Below are 18,575 nucleotides of genomic sequence, written 5' to 3'. Positions count from 1 at the left end.
TTAAACCTAGACATTACTGAAAAAAAGGTTAAAGTGATGTTGTAGCTAGGTGAAATGTCAGTAAAAACATCATTTTTTAATGAAGAATCTTGCGCTAACTCCTCCTTTGTCCATAATGTACCCCCTTCTCAAAGTGTTTTATTCTTTGCTGACCTGCATCAACCTGCAAGTGTTTCTGAGGCAAGAATGGAGGGCGTCTGCCATTAATGGCCTCAGATAACCCGTATTCACTAGATCCATGCCTGAGGGTCTCAGTGGACTAATTTGTCCATTGCAGAAATCTGTGTTTTTCCTCATTCTCAGATCCAGGAGGGTCCACTCAGCCTTTCATGATTCTGAGGTCAATATATTGAGCACCATCAAGCTGGGTCACAAAAAACATCTGTTATTCAGTGCCAAGATTCCCCAAGTGGTGAACATAGCTTTACAACTACATATCTTGTGTGTAATGGTAGTACTAGACTACAGTTTCATACTCTGCACTTTCTAGTACCCACTACCACTGCGTATTTAACTATGTCTCTAAATAATGTGTTGGCTTCAAAAGCTTTATATTCAATATTGTGTTAGAAGTAAAAAGCTCTACCAAACGCCCCTCTATCTAGTGTTTAACACTATCAGAACAGTGCGCAAAATTCTTCATTACATTCCTAGAAAGGCTAGGAAAACGGTTCTAACTTCACTAGTCCTTACTAAATTGGACTACTCCAATGCTGTGTACATCAACGTGCAGTCCAAGCAACTTAGAAGATGCAATCAGCCCAGAATGCCGCCGCCAGATTGGTCTTGGATGTGCCTAAATACCAATCCATTAGAGCTGGAATTCAAGATCTGCACTGGCTTCCGGTTGGCTAACGGGTGAAGTTCAAAGCACTTTGTATTGCTCACAAAGCACTTCATGGCGAGGGTCCTCAGTTTCTAGATCATGCTTTTAAGTGGTACACCCCCAGCAGATCTCTAAGTTCAGCCACAGCCTTCTTAATGCTTACCCCCAGAGTTAAAACCATGAACTGGGGAGGAAGGAGCTTTAGGCACAGAACCATCAGACTTTGGAATACTCTTCCTCTTGCTCTTAGGAAGATCCCACCATTGCTTCAATTCAGAAAACATCTTAAAACCTGACTTTTTAAAAAGAAATTTTTATCAGTTTCCTCTCGGCAGTATGAGGTCCGCAAAGAGCCTAGACACCTATGGGTAGTAGTGCGCCTTATAAATTGGCATAACATAACGTAACATCTGAAACTGCAGCTAATTCGGTCAACACGTTGTTTACATAATCACATATCAATTGCAAAATGGAAACGTTCCTTCAGTGACAGCAGATTATTTTTGTTCTTTTCTTTCAATCCTAGAATGGGTGTTGTCCCCAAAATAAGGTTATAGTGAATGTAGCTAGCTGCCACAACAGCCTCACCTGCCCTCAGGAACTCCCCCCCAACCCCCAGCAAGCCTTGTTTCACGACAGGAGGTGCTGACGCCGGTTTGTAATCCCGGAGGGGCATAAATTCAAATCACAGCCCCCGCAGTGCGGGAGCCGCTAGCCGCCACAACTGCCTCATCTGCCTTTGGGGACTCCAACCCCCAGCAGCCTTGTTTCACGCCAGGAGGCGTTGACACCGGTTTGTGCGTCTGGAGGCGCGTACATTCAAATCCCGGCCCAGCCCGTCCGTTGCTGGCCAAGGCTGGGCTGCACCACCTCTCTTGGGTCTGTAATATTTGCATTGGACCCATTGTAACTTTTGTCCATTACATACATAAACTGTGGGTTAAAACGTTGCCACTTAATTCCTTTATTTTCCAGTACCCTGTCATTGCAATTAATATACCATTCTGTATTGTATTTTCAAGTACCTGTGGTTTTGAAAAACCCATGTAACCATTGTATCAACCTACTGCTTTGATCGTTTCCTTCCTTTTCCCCTGGGACACATTATTACTGGTAGTATGGAGGAAAGGAAGCTTGTATATCGGCAGCCAACAACTGTGTGCTAGATCTCATAGATGATCTACTGGAGGAGTGCCAAGATATTTTAATTCCTGACTCTCTCCCAGCTCCGATAGGCAACCCTCACTCCTTGGTTGAGAATTCATCCTCCTCTAACTCATGCTTTAAAACTGCTGTACGTATTCTTTCTATTTTTACCAAACGCACTACAAGAAGTGCAAAGAATAAGCCCATCAGCCAGAGCAGTGTTTTAAAAACTGCAGTGGTTCACGATGCAATTAGAACCAGGGACATCCAATACCCCCCTGATTAGGCAAGATAGTTGTCCAATAAACATCGATTCTGATGCCACTAATAGCACCAACATTTCCATCAGTATCCCCCTGAATAATAGGTTCTCCCTTCTACAAGATCTAACTGAGAATACCATGGGGATGATGGCAGAAGTAGAGCCGGTCTCACATCCATCATGTCCAAGTATCATCCATGAGGAATACGAGGGGGAGGATTCTATCAACCATGGAAATGAGGTCCAAAGAGGGGTGACTACGGACGCTACTGCAGTTATTAATGACCTTAGGATTGAAGTTATCTCTCTTAAAGAGTCAATTCTAAACCCTGCAGACCAGGTTAAATGTCTATTGGACAGGGAGCGGACTAAGTCACAAATTACAGATTATCCCACAGGTCCTGAAACAAACCCTCACCCTCTTCAGAGCAATACTATTAGCAATCATTCCACACATAATATTACTCTATTTCTATACCCCCCTCCTAAAACTGACTAACCTTAAGATCTGGGAATTAGAGAGCAGTAAAATGGGTAGAAAGAAAATACTCGAGGACACTAATAAGAGTCTTCTTAGTAACGCATGTAATTTGACCAAAAGCCGGACAAAAAGCATTTTCATGATAAATGTTCCTACAATTACGAAATGCGTTAAACATGAAGACCATAACTCCCTAATCAACAAATCTATCCGTTGGATCAGAAAGGTCAGGGGTGCAGATCGGTTGTTAGAGAAGACATATTATGGGCAAAAAGATTAAGCCATTGTTCTTCCCAAATGGATTCCATTGAGTTGCACCTAAGAGATGAGAATTTGGTGCATGAATTAACAGCACTGGAAGTAAGGACAATTTCACCATCACCCACTGGCATTCAGATGAAATATAACCCCAGAGGTCTGTATTTTCCCAAAAAATGTATTTTTTAAAACCTGGTTCTTGGGCAGATTCTGACTCAATTTTAGACAACGTCGATTGACTGTTACTCTTAGACCCACCAAATCACATACTACCTGATCAAAGAGAACTGACCACCAGTTCAGTCCATAAAGATATGTCACATAAAGACTCTGCTCCACTAGTGCCCCAACCTCCTGACTATGTGGCCTCAATTCAGTCACACCCGGTAATGTACAAAAATGTAATATCCTCTCCTGACCTTGTTAATGAACATCATTAAGATCAGGAAGCTGGGACTGAAATGGAAACTGTACAAGCCCCTGATAATCAGTGTATGTCAACCAGTTGAATACAGAAATCAGAAATACGACTGATATCGTGGAACATATCAGGGCTGAAAAGGAATTTAACTGATGCAGAATGGTAGTATTATATTGACCGCAGTGAAATATGCTTGTTGAAAGAAACATGGGCTCTGGAAACTCCCCACAAGCTTGGGTTCAAAACATTTAAAGGCAGATTTACGTTGCCTGGCGCATCTCTGCAAATCGGCAGAGATGCGCCAGGAAAGATACGGCACGCAAGTTCATCCTTGCGCCACCCATGATGCGCCGCATTTACAATGCGGCGCACCATGGCGCAGGAATGAACAGATGCGTGGCGCATCTTGGGCGTAAAGTTGGCGCAGTGCTGAAGTTGTGTTGCATGCGGCACGCAACTCCAGCACTTTTCCGACTTGCCCTATCTTTAACATGGTGCGTCAAGCCTTACGCCTGCTTCAAGCAGGCGCAGGGTTTTGATGCATCAGCGTTGGGCAAGTGACTCAGTGAAATCTTGTAGATTTCACTGAGTCACTTTTCTGGGGCATTCCTGCGATGGAACGCCTACATGAAACTTGACGCAGGTTTCATGTGGCGCAGGGCCTTACACCGTGACGCATCTCCATAGATGCGTCACATTGTAAATGCCTCGTAGGGATGCGCCACGTTTACGCCGCCTTGCGTGACGCAACAGCGGCGTAAACGTGGCCCGTTAGTGCTAATGCCATCACCTCAGCTAGAGGTAGACCCTCGGGTGGCCTTGTCATATGGATAAGAATCACCCTCAGAATTGATACAACCCAGCTGGATCTTCCATCACAAGATTTAGTCGGGTGAAGATTTCCACATGTGACAAGACCGAAATTTATACAGTAGATATCTACAGCAGACCTAGCCCGTCCAGTAAGGAATCCCCAGCGATAGACCAGTTAGCTAAATTTTTAGGTACAATCGATCCGAGGGCAATGGTAATCGTGGGGGGAGATTTCAATTGTAAATTTGAACAAGTTGTGGGACTAGAAAATATCTTAGAAGAGGAGGACATTGCAAATAACATCTGCCCCTTGGCCAAGTAGCCCAGTAGTGCCCTGTACAGTTGAAGTTTCACAACTCACTCGATTAGTCTCAGGGCATGAACTTAGAGCCTGCAACGTTTAGTTGCCATCCGATAGGCCGAATGCCATTACATTTAGCAGGTGTAATTGCAAGAGCAGCATTTACTATATATTGTCATCTATCGGCTTTTGGCCAAATATACATGATTTAGTAGTTGAAAATAGAGCCGATAGCGACCATTATCCTCTTTGTCTAACTCGAGCAGGTCCCCTCTTCCAACCCAAAATCCGGAGCAAAAGGGATTCTAATCCAATATTAATTGAACCCATTGTAATTGAACCCATAGTGTTGCAATGCCAAAAGTGAGTTCATTTTGGCAGCCAAGTCAAATGACTTTGGGACACTAAGAGAGAAAAGGTCCAAGTATACAAGACTTTTAGTGAAAACCAAAAAGATCTGGAATGATAGGGTCTGGAAAGAACAGATTAGTGTAGCCAAGACCAAGGAGCACGCTGGCTTTTGGTGATTGATAACTAAAGGAAATAAAGTGGGAAGAAGCAATAAGGACCTCTTTCTAGATGCTAGCACCTGGGTCAATCACTTTTCCCAACTGCATTCAAGGTATGTAATTGATACAACATGTAACCTGCAAGGCCGTACAACAATCCCTGTCACAGCCTCCAAGTCTTTTAGTTTGGAGGATACCCTAGCAGCTATTGATGCAGTAAAAACGGGGAAAGCCCCAGGTCCAGATAAAATACCAGGTGACTTGCTGAGGCACAAAACTGTTTGGGGACCATATATTAACGTTCTCTGTAATTCAATGGCGGCAGGTGCACCAGTTCCAGAGTCATGAAAAGGGGTCAAAATTATTATTTTTAAAAAAGGTAACCGCCGAGACCCTGAAAATCACCGGCCCATAAGCTTATTAGACACTTTACAAAAAAAGTACGCTAAGCAGATTTTAACAAAATTAAATGACTGGATTGAGGAGAATCATATTTTATCACAATACCAGGCTGGATTTAGAGCTAGAACAAGCACAATCGACCAGGTCTTCAGATTTCACTGTAGGAGTTGGAAATACACAATTTAAAAAAAAGGCCACTTGTACATCGCCTTTATTGATCTGAAGACCGCCTTCGACCTCATCCCCAGACATTTGCTTTGGAATTCCCTAAACGATCAAGGGGTACCAGGGAGAACTCCTGGTGCAAATAATAAGATTGCAAAAGTTAGATGGGGTCCAATTGGTGAACTTACTGAGGCAATCCCAGCCAAAATGGGCATAAGGCAGATTTGTGTGCTGGCACCCACCCTATTCTCCCTATATGTAAATGATGTCTCAGAATACCTACTGGGCTGTGCGCATGACTCGCCAAAGCTAGGTGGGGTACCAGTACCAGCTCTGTTATTTGTAAAGAACACTGTTTTAATATCCCATACCCCAAAGGGCTTGCAGTGCTAATTAGATTTTTTTGGTGTTTATTGCAACTCTAAGTGCCTAGAAATAAATTCTAGCAAAACAAAATATATGACAGTTAACCCACATACATCGTTTAAGAAGAACATAACTTTCCAAAATCAGAAGCTACAATATGTGCAGAACTTTAATTATCCAGGCATAACAAGACAACAACTTGACCTGGTAACAGCAAATGCAGAACAGTAAGACGATTTTGCTTCACAATTCTCTACCAATACTAAAAAAGCACGAGAATGGTATTACTAAGGTAGTATCCCCCCCACTTTAGGGATATATATATATATATATATATATATATATATATATATATATATATATATATATATATATATATATACAGGGCTCAATCGGTATCCCTTTATGGGGCAGAACTATGGGGGCCTTCATGTAGAAATACCTATGCGGGAGAAGAAAATACATTTTTTAGGAAGTTGTTATGTCTCCTTGGGCGCACACCTGTAATTCCTATTGTTATGGCCTTAAGTACTAAATGTATTGATCATCAAGCCATATTAAGACCATCATTGTTCTGGGTGCAACTGTGATCAACAACCAAACTAGCCCACTATAAAGAATGGCTAGAAGAAATTCTAAGGTTTGACCAAGGTACTAGCCTTCAGTGGATTAAGCATGTTTACACTTGGTTCTGCAACCTTGGTCTGGGGCACTTTTGGGAAGAAACCACCCTGTTGACATTTGCTTCTAAGAAAATACTGAAAACGACCTTTCTGGCGTATATTCAAAACAGTGTCACTGGTAGATTAACGCCCCAGTTTCTTCTTATGAAACCGACCCCGGCTTTGAGTAATTTCTAGATGAAGTGCTGCCCCAGGTGACAAAATCCCTATATATGAAATTTTGTTATGGCGGTCTGCAAACGAACTTGAACACATCGACATGGGGCCGAAACACAGATGAGAGTAATACGGAGTGCTGTGCATTATGCCAACTTGATACACAAGAAAATGACCTTCACTTACTATTCTTTTAGCCTGCCTATGGTATGCCCAGGAAAAATTGAATTAAACCAATCTGTCGAAACCTGGGCACTAGTTCTTGTTTTGAGGCAGAAAGAATATTGAAAACTGACACTGCCCAGAAAATTGATTTTAGTGGCATCAGATATTTGTTTGCTGTGGGCATAATAATAGGAAAAACAAGTTTGAAATGTTAGTAGTCTGAAATACATTTGTAATCTTGAATTTTGTTGTTTGTTATTTCTGCATTTGCACTTTAGAAATTGTTGAGAGACCGGGTAGAATGCATTGTTAAGCCTACTATGTCTTGTTTAGAGTATCCCACCAGCACTTTATAGCACTTGCACTTTTGTTATTGATCAGACCTAATTGGGAAAGTTGCATTTATCACATGTATATATATTCCCCTCCTGCCTTCGGTTCTTCTCAACCCCACCTGGACTTTATATTCTCCTCAAGCACTTCAATTATACTAAACTAAGCTGAGCAATTCTATCATTTTTAACTTGTTAGACTGAGTGCCGGTTTTTCTCTTTTAAACATTTTGAATCAAAATTGTGATCCTTTTAGCATTTGCATATTGTCTAATGTGGTACCTGTGGAATGCTTCGTTCTTTTTAAATTGTGTTTTTATTAATCAATATCTATGAACTGTTAATATTTATCTTTTATGGTTTAAATTAAACCGAAATAAAGATTATTGAATTGAATTGAATGTACTACGTTTTTGCCAAAGGCTGAAAATAAATTATTTTGGGAAGCTTTTCACTGGAGGCAAACGATTAATTGATATCCCATTTTACGGTTCAGTAATCTTGAAGTGTCATGATTAAACAACCTACCGGTCCTGTTTACTTAATTTTTTGCAGACTTTGTGGTTTTATTTTTTGATTTATCGGTAAATTAAAATTAATGTAACCTAAAAAGAAGACCCTTTTGGGGTGGACAAATGCTGGAATTGTTTATCTCAGTTAAGGGGAAGTAATTGGCGAAGTTTGTACTCAGAATCGCATTTAGGTATACTCTAAAATTTAATAACCAATCACAGCACTGTTTGCTAAATACTTGCCAATCATTTTTATCCTCATTTGACTTTAGAATGTCATGCATTCTGTTTGTTTCTAAAAATACAGAACTATTATGGCGCTGCTAAAACCATTTTCTCTGACAATCCCCTTGGCCTGACTTGTGGAATGGTGTGTCCAACCTCAGACCTATGTGTGGGTGGATGCAATTTATATGCAACGGAGGAAGGGCCCATTAATATTGGTGGATTGCAGCAGTTTGCAACGGAGGTAAGTGACATCCTCAGTTATGAAGATTCATATGTCTCATCTGTAAAAGTACATTTAAATTACTGCGTTGTGTGAAATGTAATATTCTGATTCCTTCCACGATCATTTGTAATCAAATATTGTTTATAAACAGGATTTAGTTCCATGATGTATTTTTATCTGTTTTTATATCAGTAAACAGTTTTAAGAAGCAGGGGCTGTATGCTACACAAAATACATAGTTTCCATTGTTGCATAGAAACACATAACGCTATTTGCTTGCTTTCTTATCAATTGTATTAACTTTTTTAAAACGTCTATATATTATTGGGTTAATTAGAGAAATTAATGATTGATTGACATTGTGCAGCATGTGTTGTTTCCAGGGCCTGACCTTAAGTCAGGTCCTGTGTCCAAAAACTCCATAGGCGAGCACACACTGGCTGCAGAGCCTTGCCTTTGGCCAGGCAAGTGCCTAATCCCCACTGTGCTCAATTATATTTTTTTCAACACTTCATTCTCTTTCAGTGTACTCATTTGGCACTGAGCATGCCTTTTGCCTTGTGCTGCACGGATCATCTGGCAGAACGCTGAAAACCCTCCATGGGTAGTCATTGTTCACTGCTCACAGGGTTGTGTACCTTAATGGTTGTCCACAGGGCCTGGTCTTTAGTGACGCACAAGAGGGTTCGCGGACTATCTTCTGAGTCTGCAGACTGAACACCCAAAAATGACCAAGTCCCTGAAACAAGACCACCGTCTTGATTTGTAGTGCCTCTGGTCTTCGGGGAGTGGTTTAGGTGTGCCCTCCTGAAATTCCTGAAATGGTGCCTGGCATCACAGTTCTGTTTCAGAAAGTGCAGGTTCCAGTGCTATTTTAGGTATTTCAGGAAGAGGTACACAGAACAGAGTTGGCGGAACCTGTTACAGGGGTGAATTTGTTTTTGTGTAATTTATTTTTGTGGAAAATATGAAGCTCTCTTTAGATTGCTCCCCCACTAAGCCCTTGGAGTCATGGTGGGCACCTTGTCCCCTTCTGGGACCTCTTTTATGTTTGGGTTACAGAGTTCATGCTCCATCTCCTGAAATGTTATTTGTAAGAAATTATTGTATCTTGCGGCCAGCCAATCAAAGTATTTTGGTCTGCAGATCGGACTTTGGTTCCTCAAGCTCAAAATGGATATTGGGGAAAAAACGACTTCCTCATTCCCCCTAAGGAGTCTCTTTTTAAATAAAGTGTGACCATTTATGTCCTTGGACTCTGTGTGGCCTTAAATGGACACATTTTACAATAACCTTAACGCTATAATGCCCAACCAGCACTTTTTATAACACCAGTATCTCAACATCTACTGAACAGATTTTCACCAAGTCAGGAAAAGCAATCCTTCTGAGTAAAGTTCTGCTTTACTGCCAGGTTTGGTATAAATCTGTTAAGTCACTTTGGCTTTAGGTGCGTGCAAAAGCTTTCCAATGGGATCTAAAATAGGATAACACCTTTTGGATCTCCTCTGAACTTTTGTCCTCCTGCGTAATAATTGGCTTGGTGGACTGTATCTTACTGTGGTAAATGTTTGCCAAAGTTGTTGCAGATCTGTGCATGGGTTTAAAAGTTTTATGCAAAGTTGGAATCACAGATCTAAGTGCTCTGATTGACTGGCTACAAGAGCAAATGTTATCTTCTTGGTGCCATTTCAGGACACAGTCCAGTCATCTTGAAATAAATATTAAAGCGCAGATATGGGGTTGGGTGAGCCCACCATAATGCCCAGGCCTTACTGGGGTTACCCACAGTGTGGTCCTGAATGGTTTAAATAAAAATAAGAACATAAAATGTTTTGGTGTCAGCGGATACTATTCAAGATTTGCTGTAAGTTGATATCTAAAATAGGTCCCATGATCTGTGGTTCCTATCTTCGTGTCACAGGCTCTGGGTGCGAATTTATGTGCTAAAGTATTTTGGGCCGTATGTATGAACACATTATCCCATAGACACAGAATGAGTAAAATGCTTTGATACATCTGGCCCTTTGAATCTAAAAAAGGGTCAGTGCAAAGCACAAGCTTCATGTACTGTTAACCCAAGGACAACTTTGCTAACCCATGCCTCAAAATTCGTGGGCTTATGATCTTTTCTCTGGAACCATATACTTGTGCAAGATGAAACTTCGCAGGCACCAGCATACCCTACCCTTTGCAGGTGCCCGGATACCCCACTGGGTCAAATGAGAACTGACAAATAGATATAACTTTACATGACATAAGAAGCATGGGTCAAAGAATCTTGGCCTGCGTTTGCGGTACCTAGGCATGAGGCTTGCACAGGGTTTGGGAACCAAGAACTTGGATCTCCAAATCCTGAAAAACAATTGCTAAAAATAAATGAAGGAGAGGGCCGGGCGAAAGGCCAACCTCAATGGGCCAAACCCAGTGGGAAGCAAGGTTGGCTACTGTGCATGGCCAATGTCTATGTGCCATGGGGGTTAGCTGTCAGCAGCATGTTGAATGCAGAGCCAGGCAAACCCGCAAAACAATTTAATTCACCATTTATGGTACACAATGCACACAAAGCACACAACAGTCATCCATCATGTTTTCCTTTTGGTAGTCAGGCCTCTTCTTGTGTGCCTTTTTTTACATTTATGTGTTTTGTGTTTTTTTGTTTTGCATTTTCTGCGTGACAGGCGACCTGAATTATGATGTACTATGTTAGCTGAGGTGTGCATTGACTTCAGAGCAAAGCATAATTCTTAGGAATAAATTAGATGAATGCATCCGAAATTCCAACTCTTGGAGTGTGAGATTCCATCTTGATAAGAGTACCTCAATTTAAAATCAGTACATTTATGAAATCATCTTAATTTATTTGAAAGTGCGGTAATAAAATACAAGGCAGACACATTTTCGGCAGGGATGTAGCTTCCATGTGTGCAGCAGGTGCAGTGCACTAGGACCCACATGCCTGGGGATCTTACTGAATCCTGAATATTGCTAAAATTCGCAGTTAACCGGCTATTGGGCACATTTTCTTCCATGCAGTCGAGCACATGACACACCAGCTATGCCACTGTTGTTCGGTAAATTGAACCAATAGCTATCTATAGATTTGGAACTGGAAGACTAGCCCATTTCCTGAAACTTGCACTGAACAATTTACACCAAAGACGATGTGGCAGTACAAGGTTCCAATTTGAGCAAAAAAAGTCTTAAAAAAGACTTACTGATTTAAAGGATTCAAGGCTTGAAGGTAGAGCTTAACACACGTATATTTATAACATCTGCTGGTGAAAACCAATATCTGTATATACAAAAAATTACTGTGGGTCTAACGAAACTAAGGTCTCTGTATTCAGAAGGTGTCTAATCTACTGTGAAGTACATCGGGACTCATCACAATGTGATATGTATTCCCATCAGTTACACACTCTGAACCGCCCTTGTTGTCATCATTTGGGCAGTTTCACAAGGTGGTATGTCCACATCGTACATACAACTATTCTAAATAGTGGGAACTGGAAGCAGTGCTAAACAAAAATCTGTGAGTGAAAGTGCTATGGTTAAAAATGGATAGTGGATGCACAAATAACTTTAATGAAAAGCATGCCACTTCCAAGATTAAAAACCTAAGATGCAAAGTGACAAATATCTACTGCGTGTATGAAAAGGTCGACATGTTTCTGCAGTTGATAGATCCTAACGGTATCGCCTGCTTCTTTAGGACCAACAATCTACTTTGCTACTGCTTATAAAGTGAGTGAGTGCATAATCAAAACAAAATATACATGGATATCACCTGAATCGGTCCTCTCAATGCTCCTTTGAGGTGAAGCGGACGTCCGCATGCAAGAGGTATCATGTACAGAAGACACATACAAAAAGAAAACAGAGAAAGCGGGATAACATATTAATGAGAAAGTTATCTCTCCTTGGTTTCATCAAAGTAAATTTACTTATAAATTGGTGTGTTCCAAGAACATAACCCAACCCTTTGTCAATTGGATACTCCTCTCACTCACCTAGAGTTTGAGGGACCGGCGCCGCTCCTCACCTGGCCACAGCTCAGGAATTAGGGGCACCGCTCTGTTTGGAAACCATAAAAGAGATAGTGAGAACCCCTCACGATAACTGCCGTTCCAAAAATCTGACCTGTCCATTCATTACGATTACCAATATGTCAGTGATAAGCATCATGTGTCATGTTCATTACATCAGCGTGTCTCAGAGCACTCATGGCTCTGCTCAGATGTCATTAAAGAATATAGAATTTAAAAAAAAGGGGTGAGTAGTTAGTTTGGTTAAGACTCAACTTAGTTCAACAACCGCGGCAAATGCCGAGTGAAATGCCCAGCTAACAAGGGGAGGGAAAGAGGAAAAATCAGCACACGTGGGAGTAGCCACACGCAAGCGCAATTCCATTTAAAGTACAATTCGGTCTGGTGTAAAGAGAGCCGATATTGTGCATACCTATCGTCTGTACTCCGGTCAGGCATTTGCGCTGTTCGGGGAGGCGCCGTAGTGATGTGTAGCGTCATATTTCAAGGCTGGTTACACCCATTAGTCGCGTACATCCCCCCATGCGCCTGCACATCAATATGCGACAGCAAAGCCCATTGGCCACTGCCAGCGACGTCATCAATGTGCATCCAATTGACTCATGGGGAATGTAGTTTAGAGCGCTGTTTAGCGGGATCCAAAGCCCCATCGCGGCAATCTGTGATACATAAATCGTGCCGTCAAGCGTATGTGTCTAGTCTTTATTCAAAAGTCGATGTCAAGGTAATTCATCTGCTTTATTTGTAAATGATGTAAAAACAATTTTCTCGAAACCTAAAGAAGCCGCCAGTCGCCGCGTATATACACCGCGTCTCTGGCTCACTCATGTGAAATGTAGTGTGGGATAGAACACAAAGTTACCGGTTCGATTCCCACATATATCACTATAGCATGCTTTATCCATTTGACTGATATAGATGTAGTAGACATCATCCCCTTGGTTGTGTATATATAGGAGTGGTTATCTCACCTGCAACAACATTGTGACAGATCATGTGACGATAGGTAACCACTCATATGAATCAGTTTATAATACTGTCCACATGCTCTCCTATAGTTAATCAAAAGTTGGTCGGCATAAAAACCATATTTTGCTACAGCATAAAATAGCTTTGGAAAGAAATAGTCTATGCATGGTTGACCACAGCACTCACAGTTGTGTCTAACATATATAAATATGCCATGCATAGCAGAAAGGCCACCGACCAGTCGCCTCATGGAAAACACTGTACTGGAGGTCAAATTTACTTATATTTTTATAACGCCATCCATGGAATGTCTTCGTTTAGACCATTTTTATCAGTGTTCAAACGATACACCCATTTTTGCTCCAATCTGAATAGATGTTTAGTGATGTCAGTGACATGAGGGGGGATCCGTGGTTGTTCCAGAACGGTCCAGATGAAATCGGTTGGCTTGTGTCCTACCTCTAAAAAATGATTAGTGAGGCGGGTCGCCTGCTTTTTACACCTAATCGTGCTTTTGTGTTCCGAGATCCTTGTTTTAATTTTTCTCGTTGTCATCCCAACATATTGTAAGGAACAAGAACATGTGATCAGGTAGATGAGGTTGGTACTATTACATTTGGTGAACTGTTTTTGTTCCCAACGCCTAGATGTTCCAATGTCAATGCTTATAGAGCGAGTAGTTTGTGGACAGGCAGCGCAATTCCCGCAAGGATGATGCCCTTTGACTGGTGGCAGATCCCACAAGGTACCCACTTGGTGAATCTTCTTGGGTCCTGGTCTCGTATGTACTAGCCGATCTCATATGCTAGTTCCTCTTTTTTATGCAAACAGAGGTTCTGGAAGTATATCCGGGCCAGTGTTGAGGATCTTCCAGTGTTGTCTCACGATCTTTTTGATGGCATTAGACCTCGTGTTGAAGGTATTGACAAACGCTATCCTTTCATTCTTAGGTTTAGGAGGGGTCAATTCCAATAATGACTCACGATTATTTTTCGAGGCTCTTTTTTGGGATTCTCGAATCAATTTCTTGGGGTATTTCTTGTCTCTGAGGCAATCCTCAAGTTCTTCTGCATATTTGTGGAAACTCTCTTTGGTAGTGCAGTTTCGCTGAATGCGCAAAAACTGCCCAAAGGGCAGATTGTCCCGCAACGCTTTTGGGTGACAACTATCGTATTGGAGCAACGAGTTCCGCGCCATTGGCTTCTTATATAGCTCGGATACCAAGGGGGCGCTAGAGGGCGCACACGCGGAATGGCTGCCTAACGTCGCAGCTCCCGCACCTTGGCCACTAATCCTTCAGTTATCCTGTACCACAGACTACTGACAACGCTGCTACACCTGCCATCTGAAACCTACCACTGTCCCCCGCACTCGTCCAGAAGTCTGGCCCGCTGGTGGCGTCAGCTGCGGAGATCTGACCTGGAGAAGCTGGGCCGGCTGTGGCCCTGGAGGCCGCCGAGCGGAGGGGCCGGCTGTGAGACGCCACGCAAGGTCGGTGCCTGCCATGCGGTGACAGGCCCTGCCTGCTCCGGAGTCCGCGGATTTTGTGCAGAGCCCGCCCGGACTCCCGATCGCTGAGCAGCCTTGGAGTCTCCTTCCTGACCGGCTGCCCCTGCTGCTTGCGGGTGCCTGGAGTGCCCACATTTGCCTGCCTGATCGTTGTGCACGCCGGTGAGCGGTGAGACGGGGCGGGGTGGCGATTCACTGCTGGTGGCTACTGGAGGCCACCACCGCGACCTCGGGCACAGCGGGTGGCATTTCCCCTCGGCGGCGGCCCTCCGGGGCTGCCCCTCGCTCTGCCTGCACCTGCGGCTGTAGTGGTTCCTGGGCCCCCCCGCTCCATTGCTGCACCGGTCTGTGTTATCCCCGGAGCTTGCCTGCCCGCCTGATCGCCTCCAGGTGCCGACGATTATCCCTGGGGGCCTGCGGCCGCTCTGCTGCTCGGTGTCTGCCACTGCCACTACTGTCACTTCTGCCTCACCTGCCTGGGTTGTCCTCATTCCTGCAGCGGTCCTACGAGCTGCGCTTTCTTTCCTGCATGCGGAGCCGGCAATGGACATACTTACCTGTGGAGCCCTCTACGCCATAGCGGCCCTCCGCCTTGACTGTGTGGCGGCCTGCTGGGACTGTCGGCCTGAACCCACTTGCTTGTCACCAGCATGGCACACATGAGCTGCGTAGCCTTCCTGGACTGAGACTGGACACCCCTGTGTAAAAGTGTTCCTCACATTGCACGCTTCGACCTAATAGCTGACTGGGCCCGATCGGAGCTACGCCAGTGAGGCCTGGACGGGCGGCGGTGCCCCCACCTGCTTGTCACCATCGTGGCGCACATGAGCTGCATAGCCTTCCTGGACTGAGATTGGACACCTCTGTGTAAAAGTGTTTCTCACATTGCATGCATCGACCCAATAGCTGACTGGGCCCGATCGGAGCTACGCCAGTGAGGCCTGGACGGGCGGCGGTGCCCCCACCTGCTTGTCACCATCGTGGCACACATGAGCTGCATTGCCTTCCTGGACTAAGATTGGACACCTCTGTGTAAAAGTGTTCCTCACATTGCACGCTTCGACCTAATAGCTGACTGTGCCCGATCGGAGCTACGCCAGTGAGGCCTGGTCGGGCGGCGGTGCCCCCACCTGCTTGTTACCACCGTGGCACACATGAGCTGCATTGCCTTCCTGGACTGAGATTGGACACCTCTGTGTAAAAGTGTTCCTCCCATTGCACGTTTCGACCCATTAGCTGACTGGGCCCGATCGGAGCTACGCCAGTGAGGCCTGGACGGGCGGCAGTGCCGGACGGGGAGGCCAAGATGGTGCGTCCTGAGAACCGTCAAACAAAAATCAGCTTCGACGGCGCCAAGAAATCTACGAAGGTGGTCCCTGTTGACCCTGGTCCCGGTGCCGCTTCCACTTCCACTGTTTCCTCCCCTGCCAAGGCACTCGACTTGCATCACTTGTTCCAAGAAATGCGACAGGGGTTTGCCACTGTGGTGGAAAAAGTGGACGGCGTGACAGCCAGACTAGATGCTTTGGCCCACAGGGTGGACCGACACGAGGAACGACTCACGGCCACGGAGCAACGTATCTCTGACGCAGATGATGTCGCTTCCACTCATACTACTCAATTGGCCCGTATGGACAATTTACTCAGGATTATAGCGGGGAAGAACGAGGATTTGGAAGCCCGTAGTCGACGCAACAACATCCGCGTCACGGGCATTCCGGAGTCCACCAACACGGGCAGGATGGAACTGTATGTTGAGAAGCTCCTCAAGGGGTCCATAGGCGAGGACGCCTTCTCTCCACAATTCATCATTGAGCGAGCACACCGATCATTAGCTCCTGTCCCTAAGCCCGGTCTGCCGCCTAGACCAATTATCGCCAAACTGTTGAACTATCGCGACCGTGATGTTGCGCTGAGAGCTGCCCGCTCTCAACGATCCCTTCAGTATGATGGCATCACCTTTTCCATCTATCCGTATTTCACCCCGCTGCTGCAGGAGGAGCGGCGTAAATTCATCCCTGTGAAGAAGAAACTGCGCGAAGCTCAACTAGACTATGCCCTACTCTACCCAGCGAAACTACGGATTACTCATCAGGGGAAGCAACGCTTTTTCACGAACCCCCAAAAAGCCGAAGACTATTTGAAATCACTACGCAGGGCCAGAGGAGGAGATCGCGCTGCTGCAGCTGACCTGGGGGATGATGATCCGTCTGCTGCGGAGAATGAACACTAACTATGCGCTCTTAACTGAACTACACCTTTAACTATCTGGTGCTGGCGCACTCCCGGCTTGACCTATGGACTCTGTAGAAGCTGCCACTTCGACGAGATATGGCTGTGTCTGGTCGCTTCTGTGGTAATGTATACCAAGATCCGCTTACCAAGCCCTGGCCTCCACCGAGGGCGGTACAGTATTGGAGGCCATTGGCGGGTAAAGTGGCTGTGCGCCCTTGATGCTGTTACCCTATCGGGTGTACCCCATGCTCACTGTTAGTTTGTTAGAATCGGGTGTTGAGGGTGGGGGTGGGGGGGAGGGACTGCGGGCGGGATTGGATTGCTGCAGACATGATTGGGATGCTGTAGTGGGTGGGGGGGGTTCGTTGGGGGGGGTGAGGTCTACACGCCGAATGTTGTTTTGGTCTATGTCACACTGTGTTGCTACAATGGATCTGAGTGTCATGAGAATGACTGCTTTGTCCTGCTCAAAGGATGATATTTCACTGATCTTTTTGCAATGGCGGTCCTAGGGTCTGATGTACAACTACACTGCATGTCATGGAATGTCCGTGGGCTTAATAATGCCAGGAAATGTCGTGATGTTCTTGCATACCTTACCAGACACAATGTACATGTTGCCATGCTCCAGGAAACACACCTGTCACCACAGGTGCAGACCACCTTCGCGTGTAAGTGGGCTGGCACTCGCACTTTCTCATCCTTTTCCACGTATGCCAGGGGGGTTGCCATCCTTCTTCGGGGTACTGTCCCGTTTCAGAAATGCGGGGAACTGACGGATGGGGGAGGCCGTTACGCCATACTGTGGGGACGCATGGGCCACGACACTATCACCTTTGTGAACTGCTATGCACCTAACATAGACACGCCTTCCTTCTTCACTACACTTTGGGGTAAAATCCTGGACGTGGGATCCCGTCACATCATCTGGGGTGGGGACTCCAATTTAGCGTTGGTACCCAGCATGGATAGAGCAGATGGGGCTAACCATTACAAACCTAAGGCTAGGGAGGCCCTCGAGGGCATTGTCGCTGAGGGTGCCCTAGTAGACATATGGCGGTGCCTACAGCCGGCCAGGCAGGAAGGGACTCACTTCATTTCGCAAACGGGCACATGGGCACGACTAGACTATTTCCTTGTCACCCCTGGAATTGCACCGGGAGTACTGAAGGTCACACACCTACCAAGGACATACTCAGACCATAGCCCTGTCCTTATGCATACTCGAATACCTGGGTGGGACTGCCCTAGGCCCCATTGGCGACTACAGCCGGCAGCTTTATTGGATACCTTGTTCCGGTCTGAACTGGGGGAGGAAATTGCTGATTTTTTCCCGAGGAACAAGGGGTCAGTTGAATCGGTGGAACATATCTGGGAAGCATTCAAGGTCACTGTCAGGGGATATTGTATAGCTAAAAGTTTCGGGGTCCTTCGGGACATACAGGCCACTATCCATAGACTACATGGGGAGCTACGAGCATTGGAGACTCGAATGGTTACAGAGGATAACCCTGCCTTACATGCAGAGTTTAGGGTCACATTGTCCAAATATGAAGCTGACAGG

General features: G+C 45.0%; 1 protein-coding gene across 2 annotated transcripts in view; it reads left to right on the top strand.

Annotated features, from left to right (window-relative positions):
* DPYD (dihydropyrimidine dehydrogenase) overlaps positions 1 to 18,575 on the top strand; it is a 3,662,673-nt gene that overhangs the window by 1,307,818 nt on the left and 2,336,280 nt on the right. For both annotated transcript variants that reach the window (XR_013594885.1, XM_078644210.1), the window contains exon 5: positions 8,106 to 8,267. Coding sequence is in view for 1 of the 2 variants with exons in the window: in XM_078644210.1 (XP_078500336.1) it covers positions 8,106 to 8,267 (162 nt within the window). In the remaining variant the exon portion in view is untranslated. The remainder of the gene's footprint in view (positions 1 to 8,105; positions 8,268 to 18,575) is intronic.

Source organism: Lissotriton helveticus, chromosome 1_1 (genome assembly GCF_964261635.1).
Source record: "Lissotriton helveticus chromosome 1_1, aLisHel1.1, whole genome shotgun sequence".
Taxonomy (NCBI): domain Eukaryota; kingdom Metazoa; phylum Chordata; class Amphibia; order Caudata; family Salamandridae; genus Lissotriton; species Lissotriton helveticus.
The sequence above is the reverse complement of the archived record's forward strand: the minus strand, read 5'-3'. Positions and strand labels throughout refer to the sequence as shown.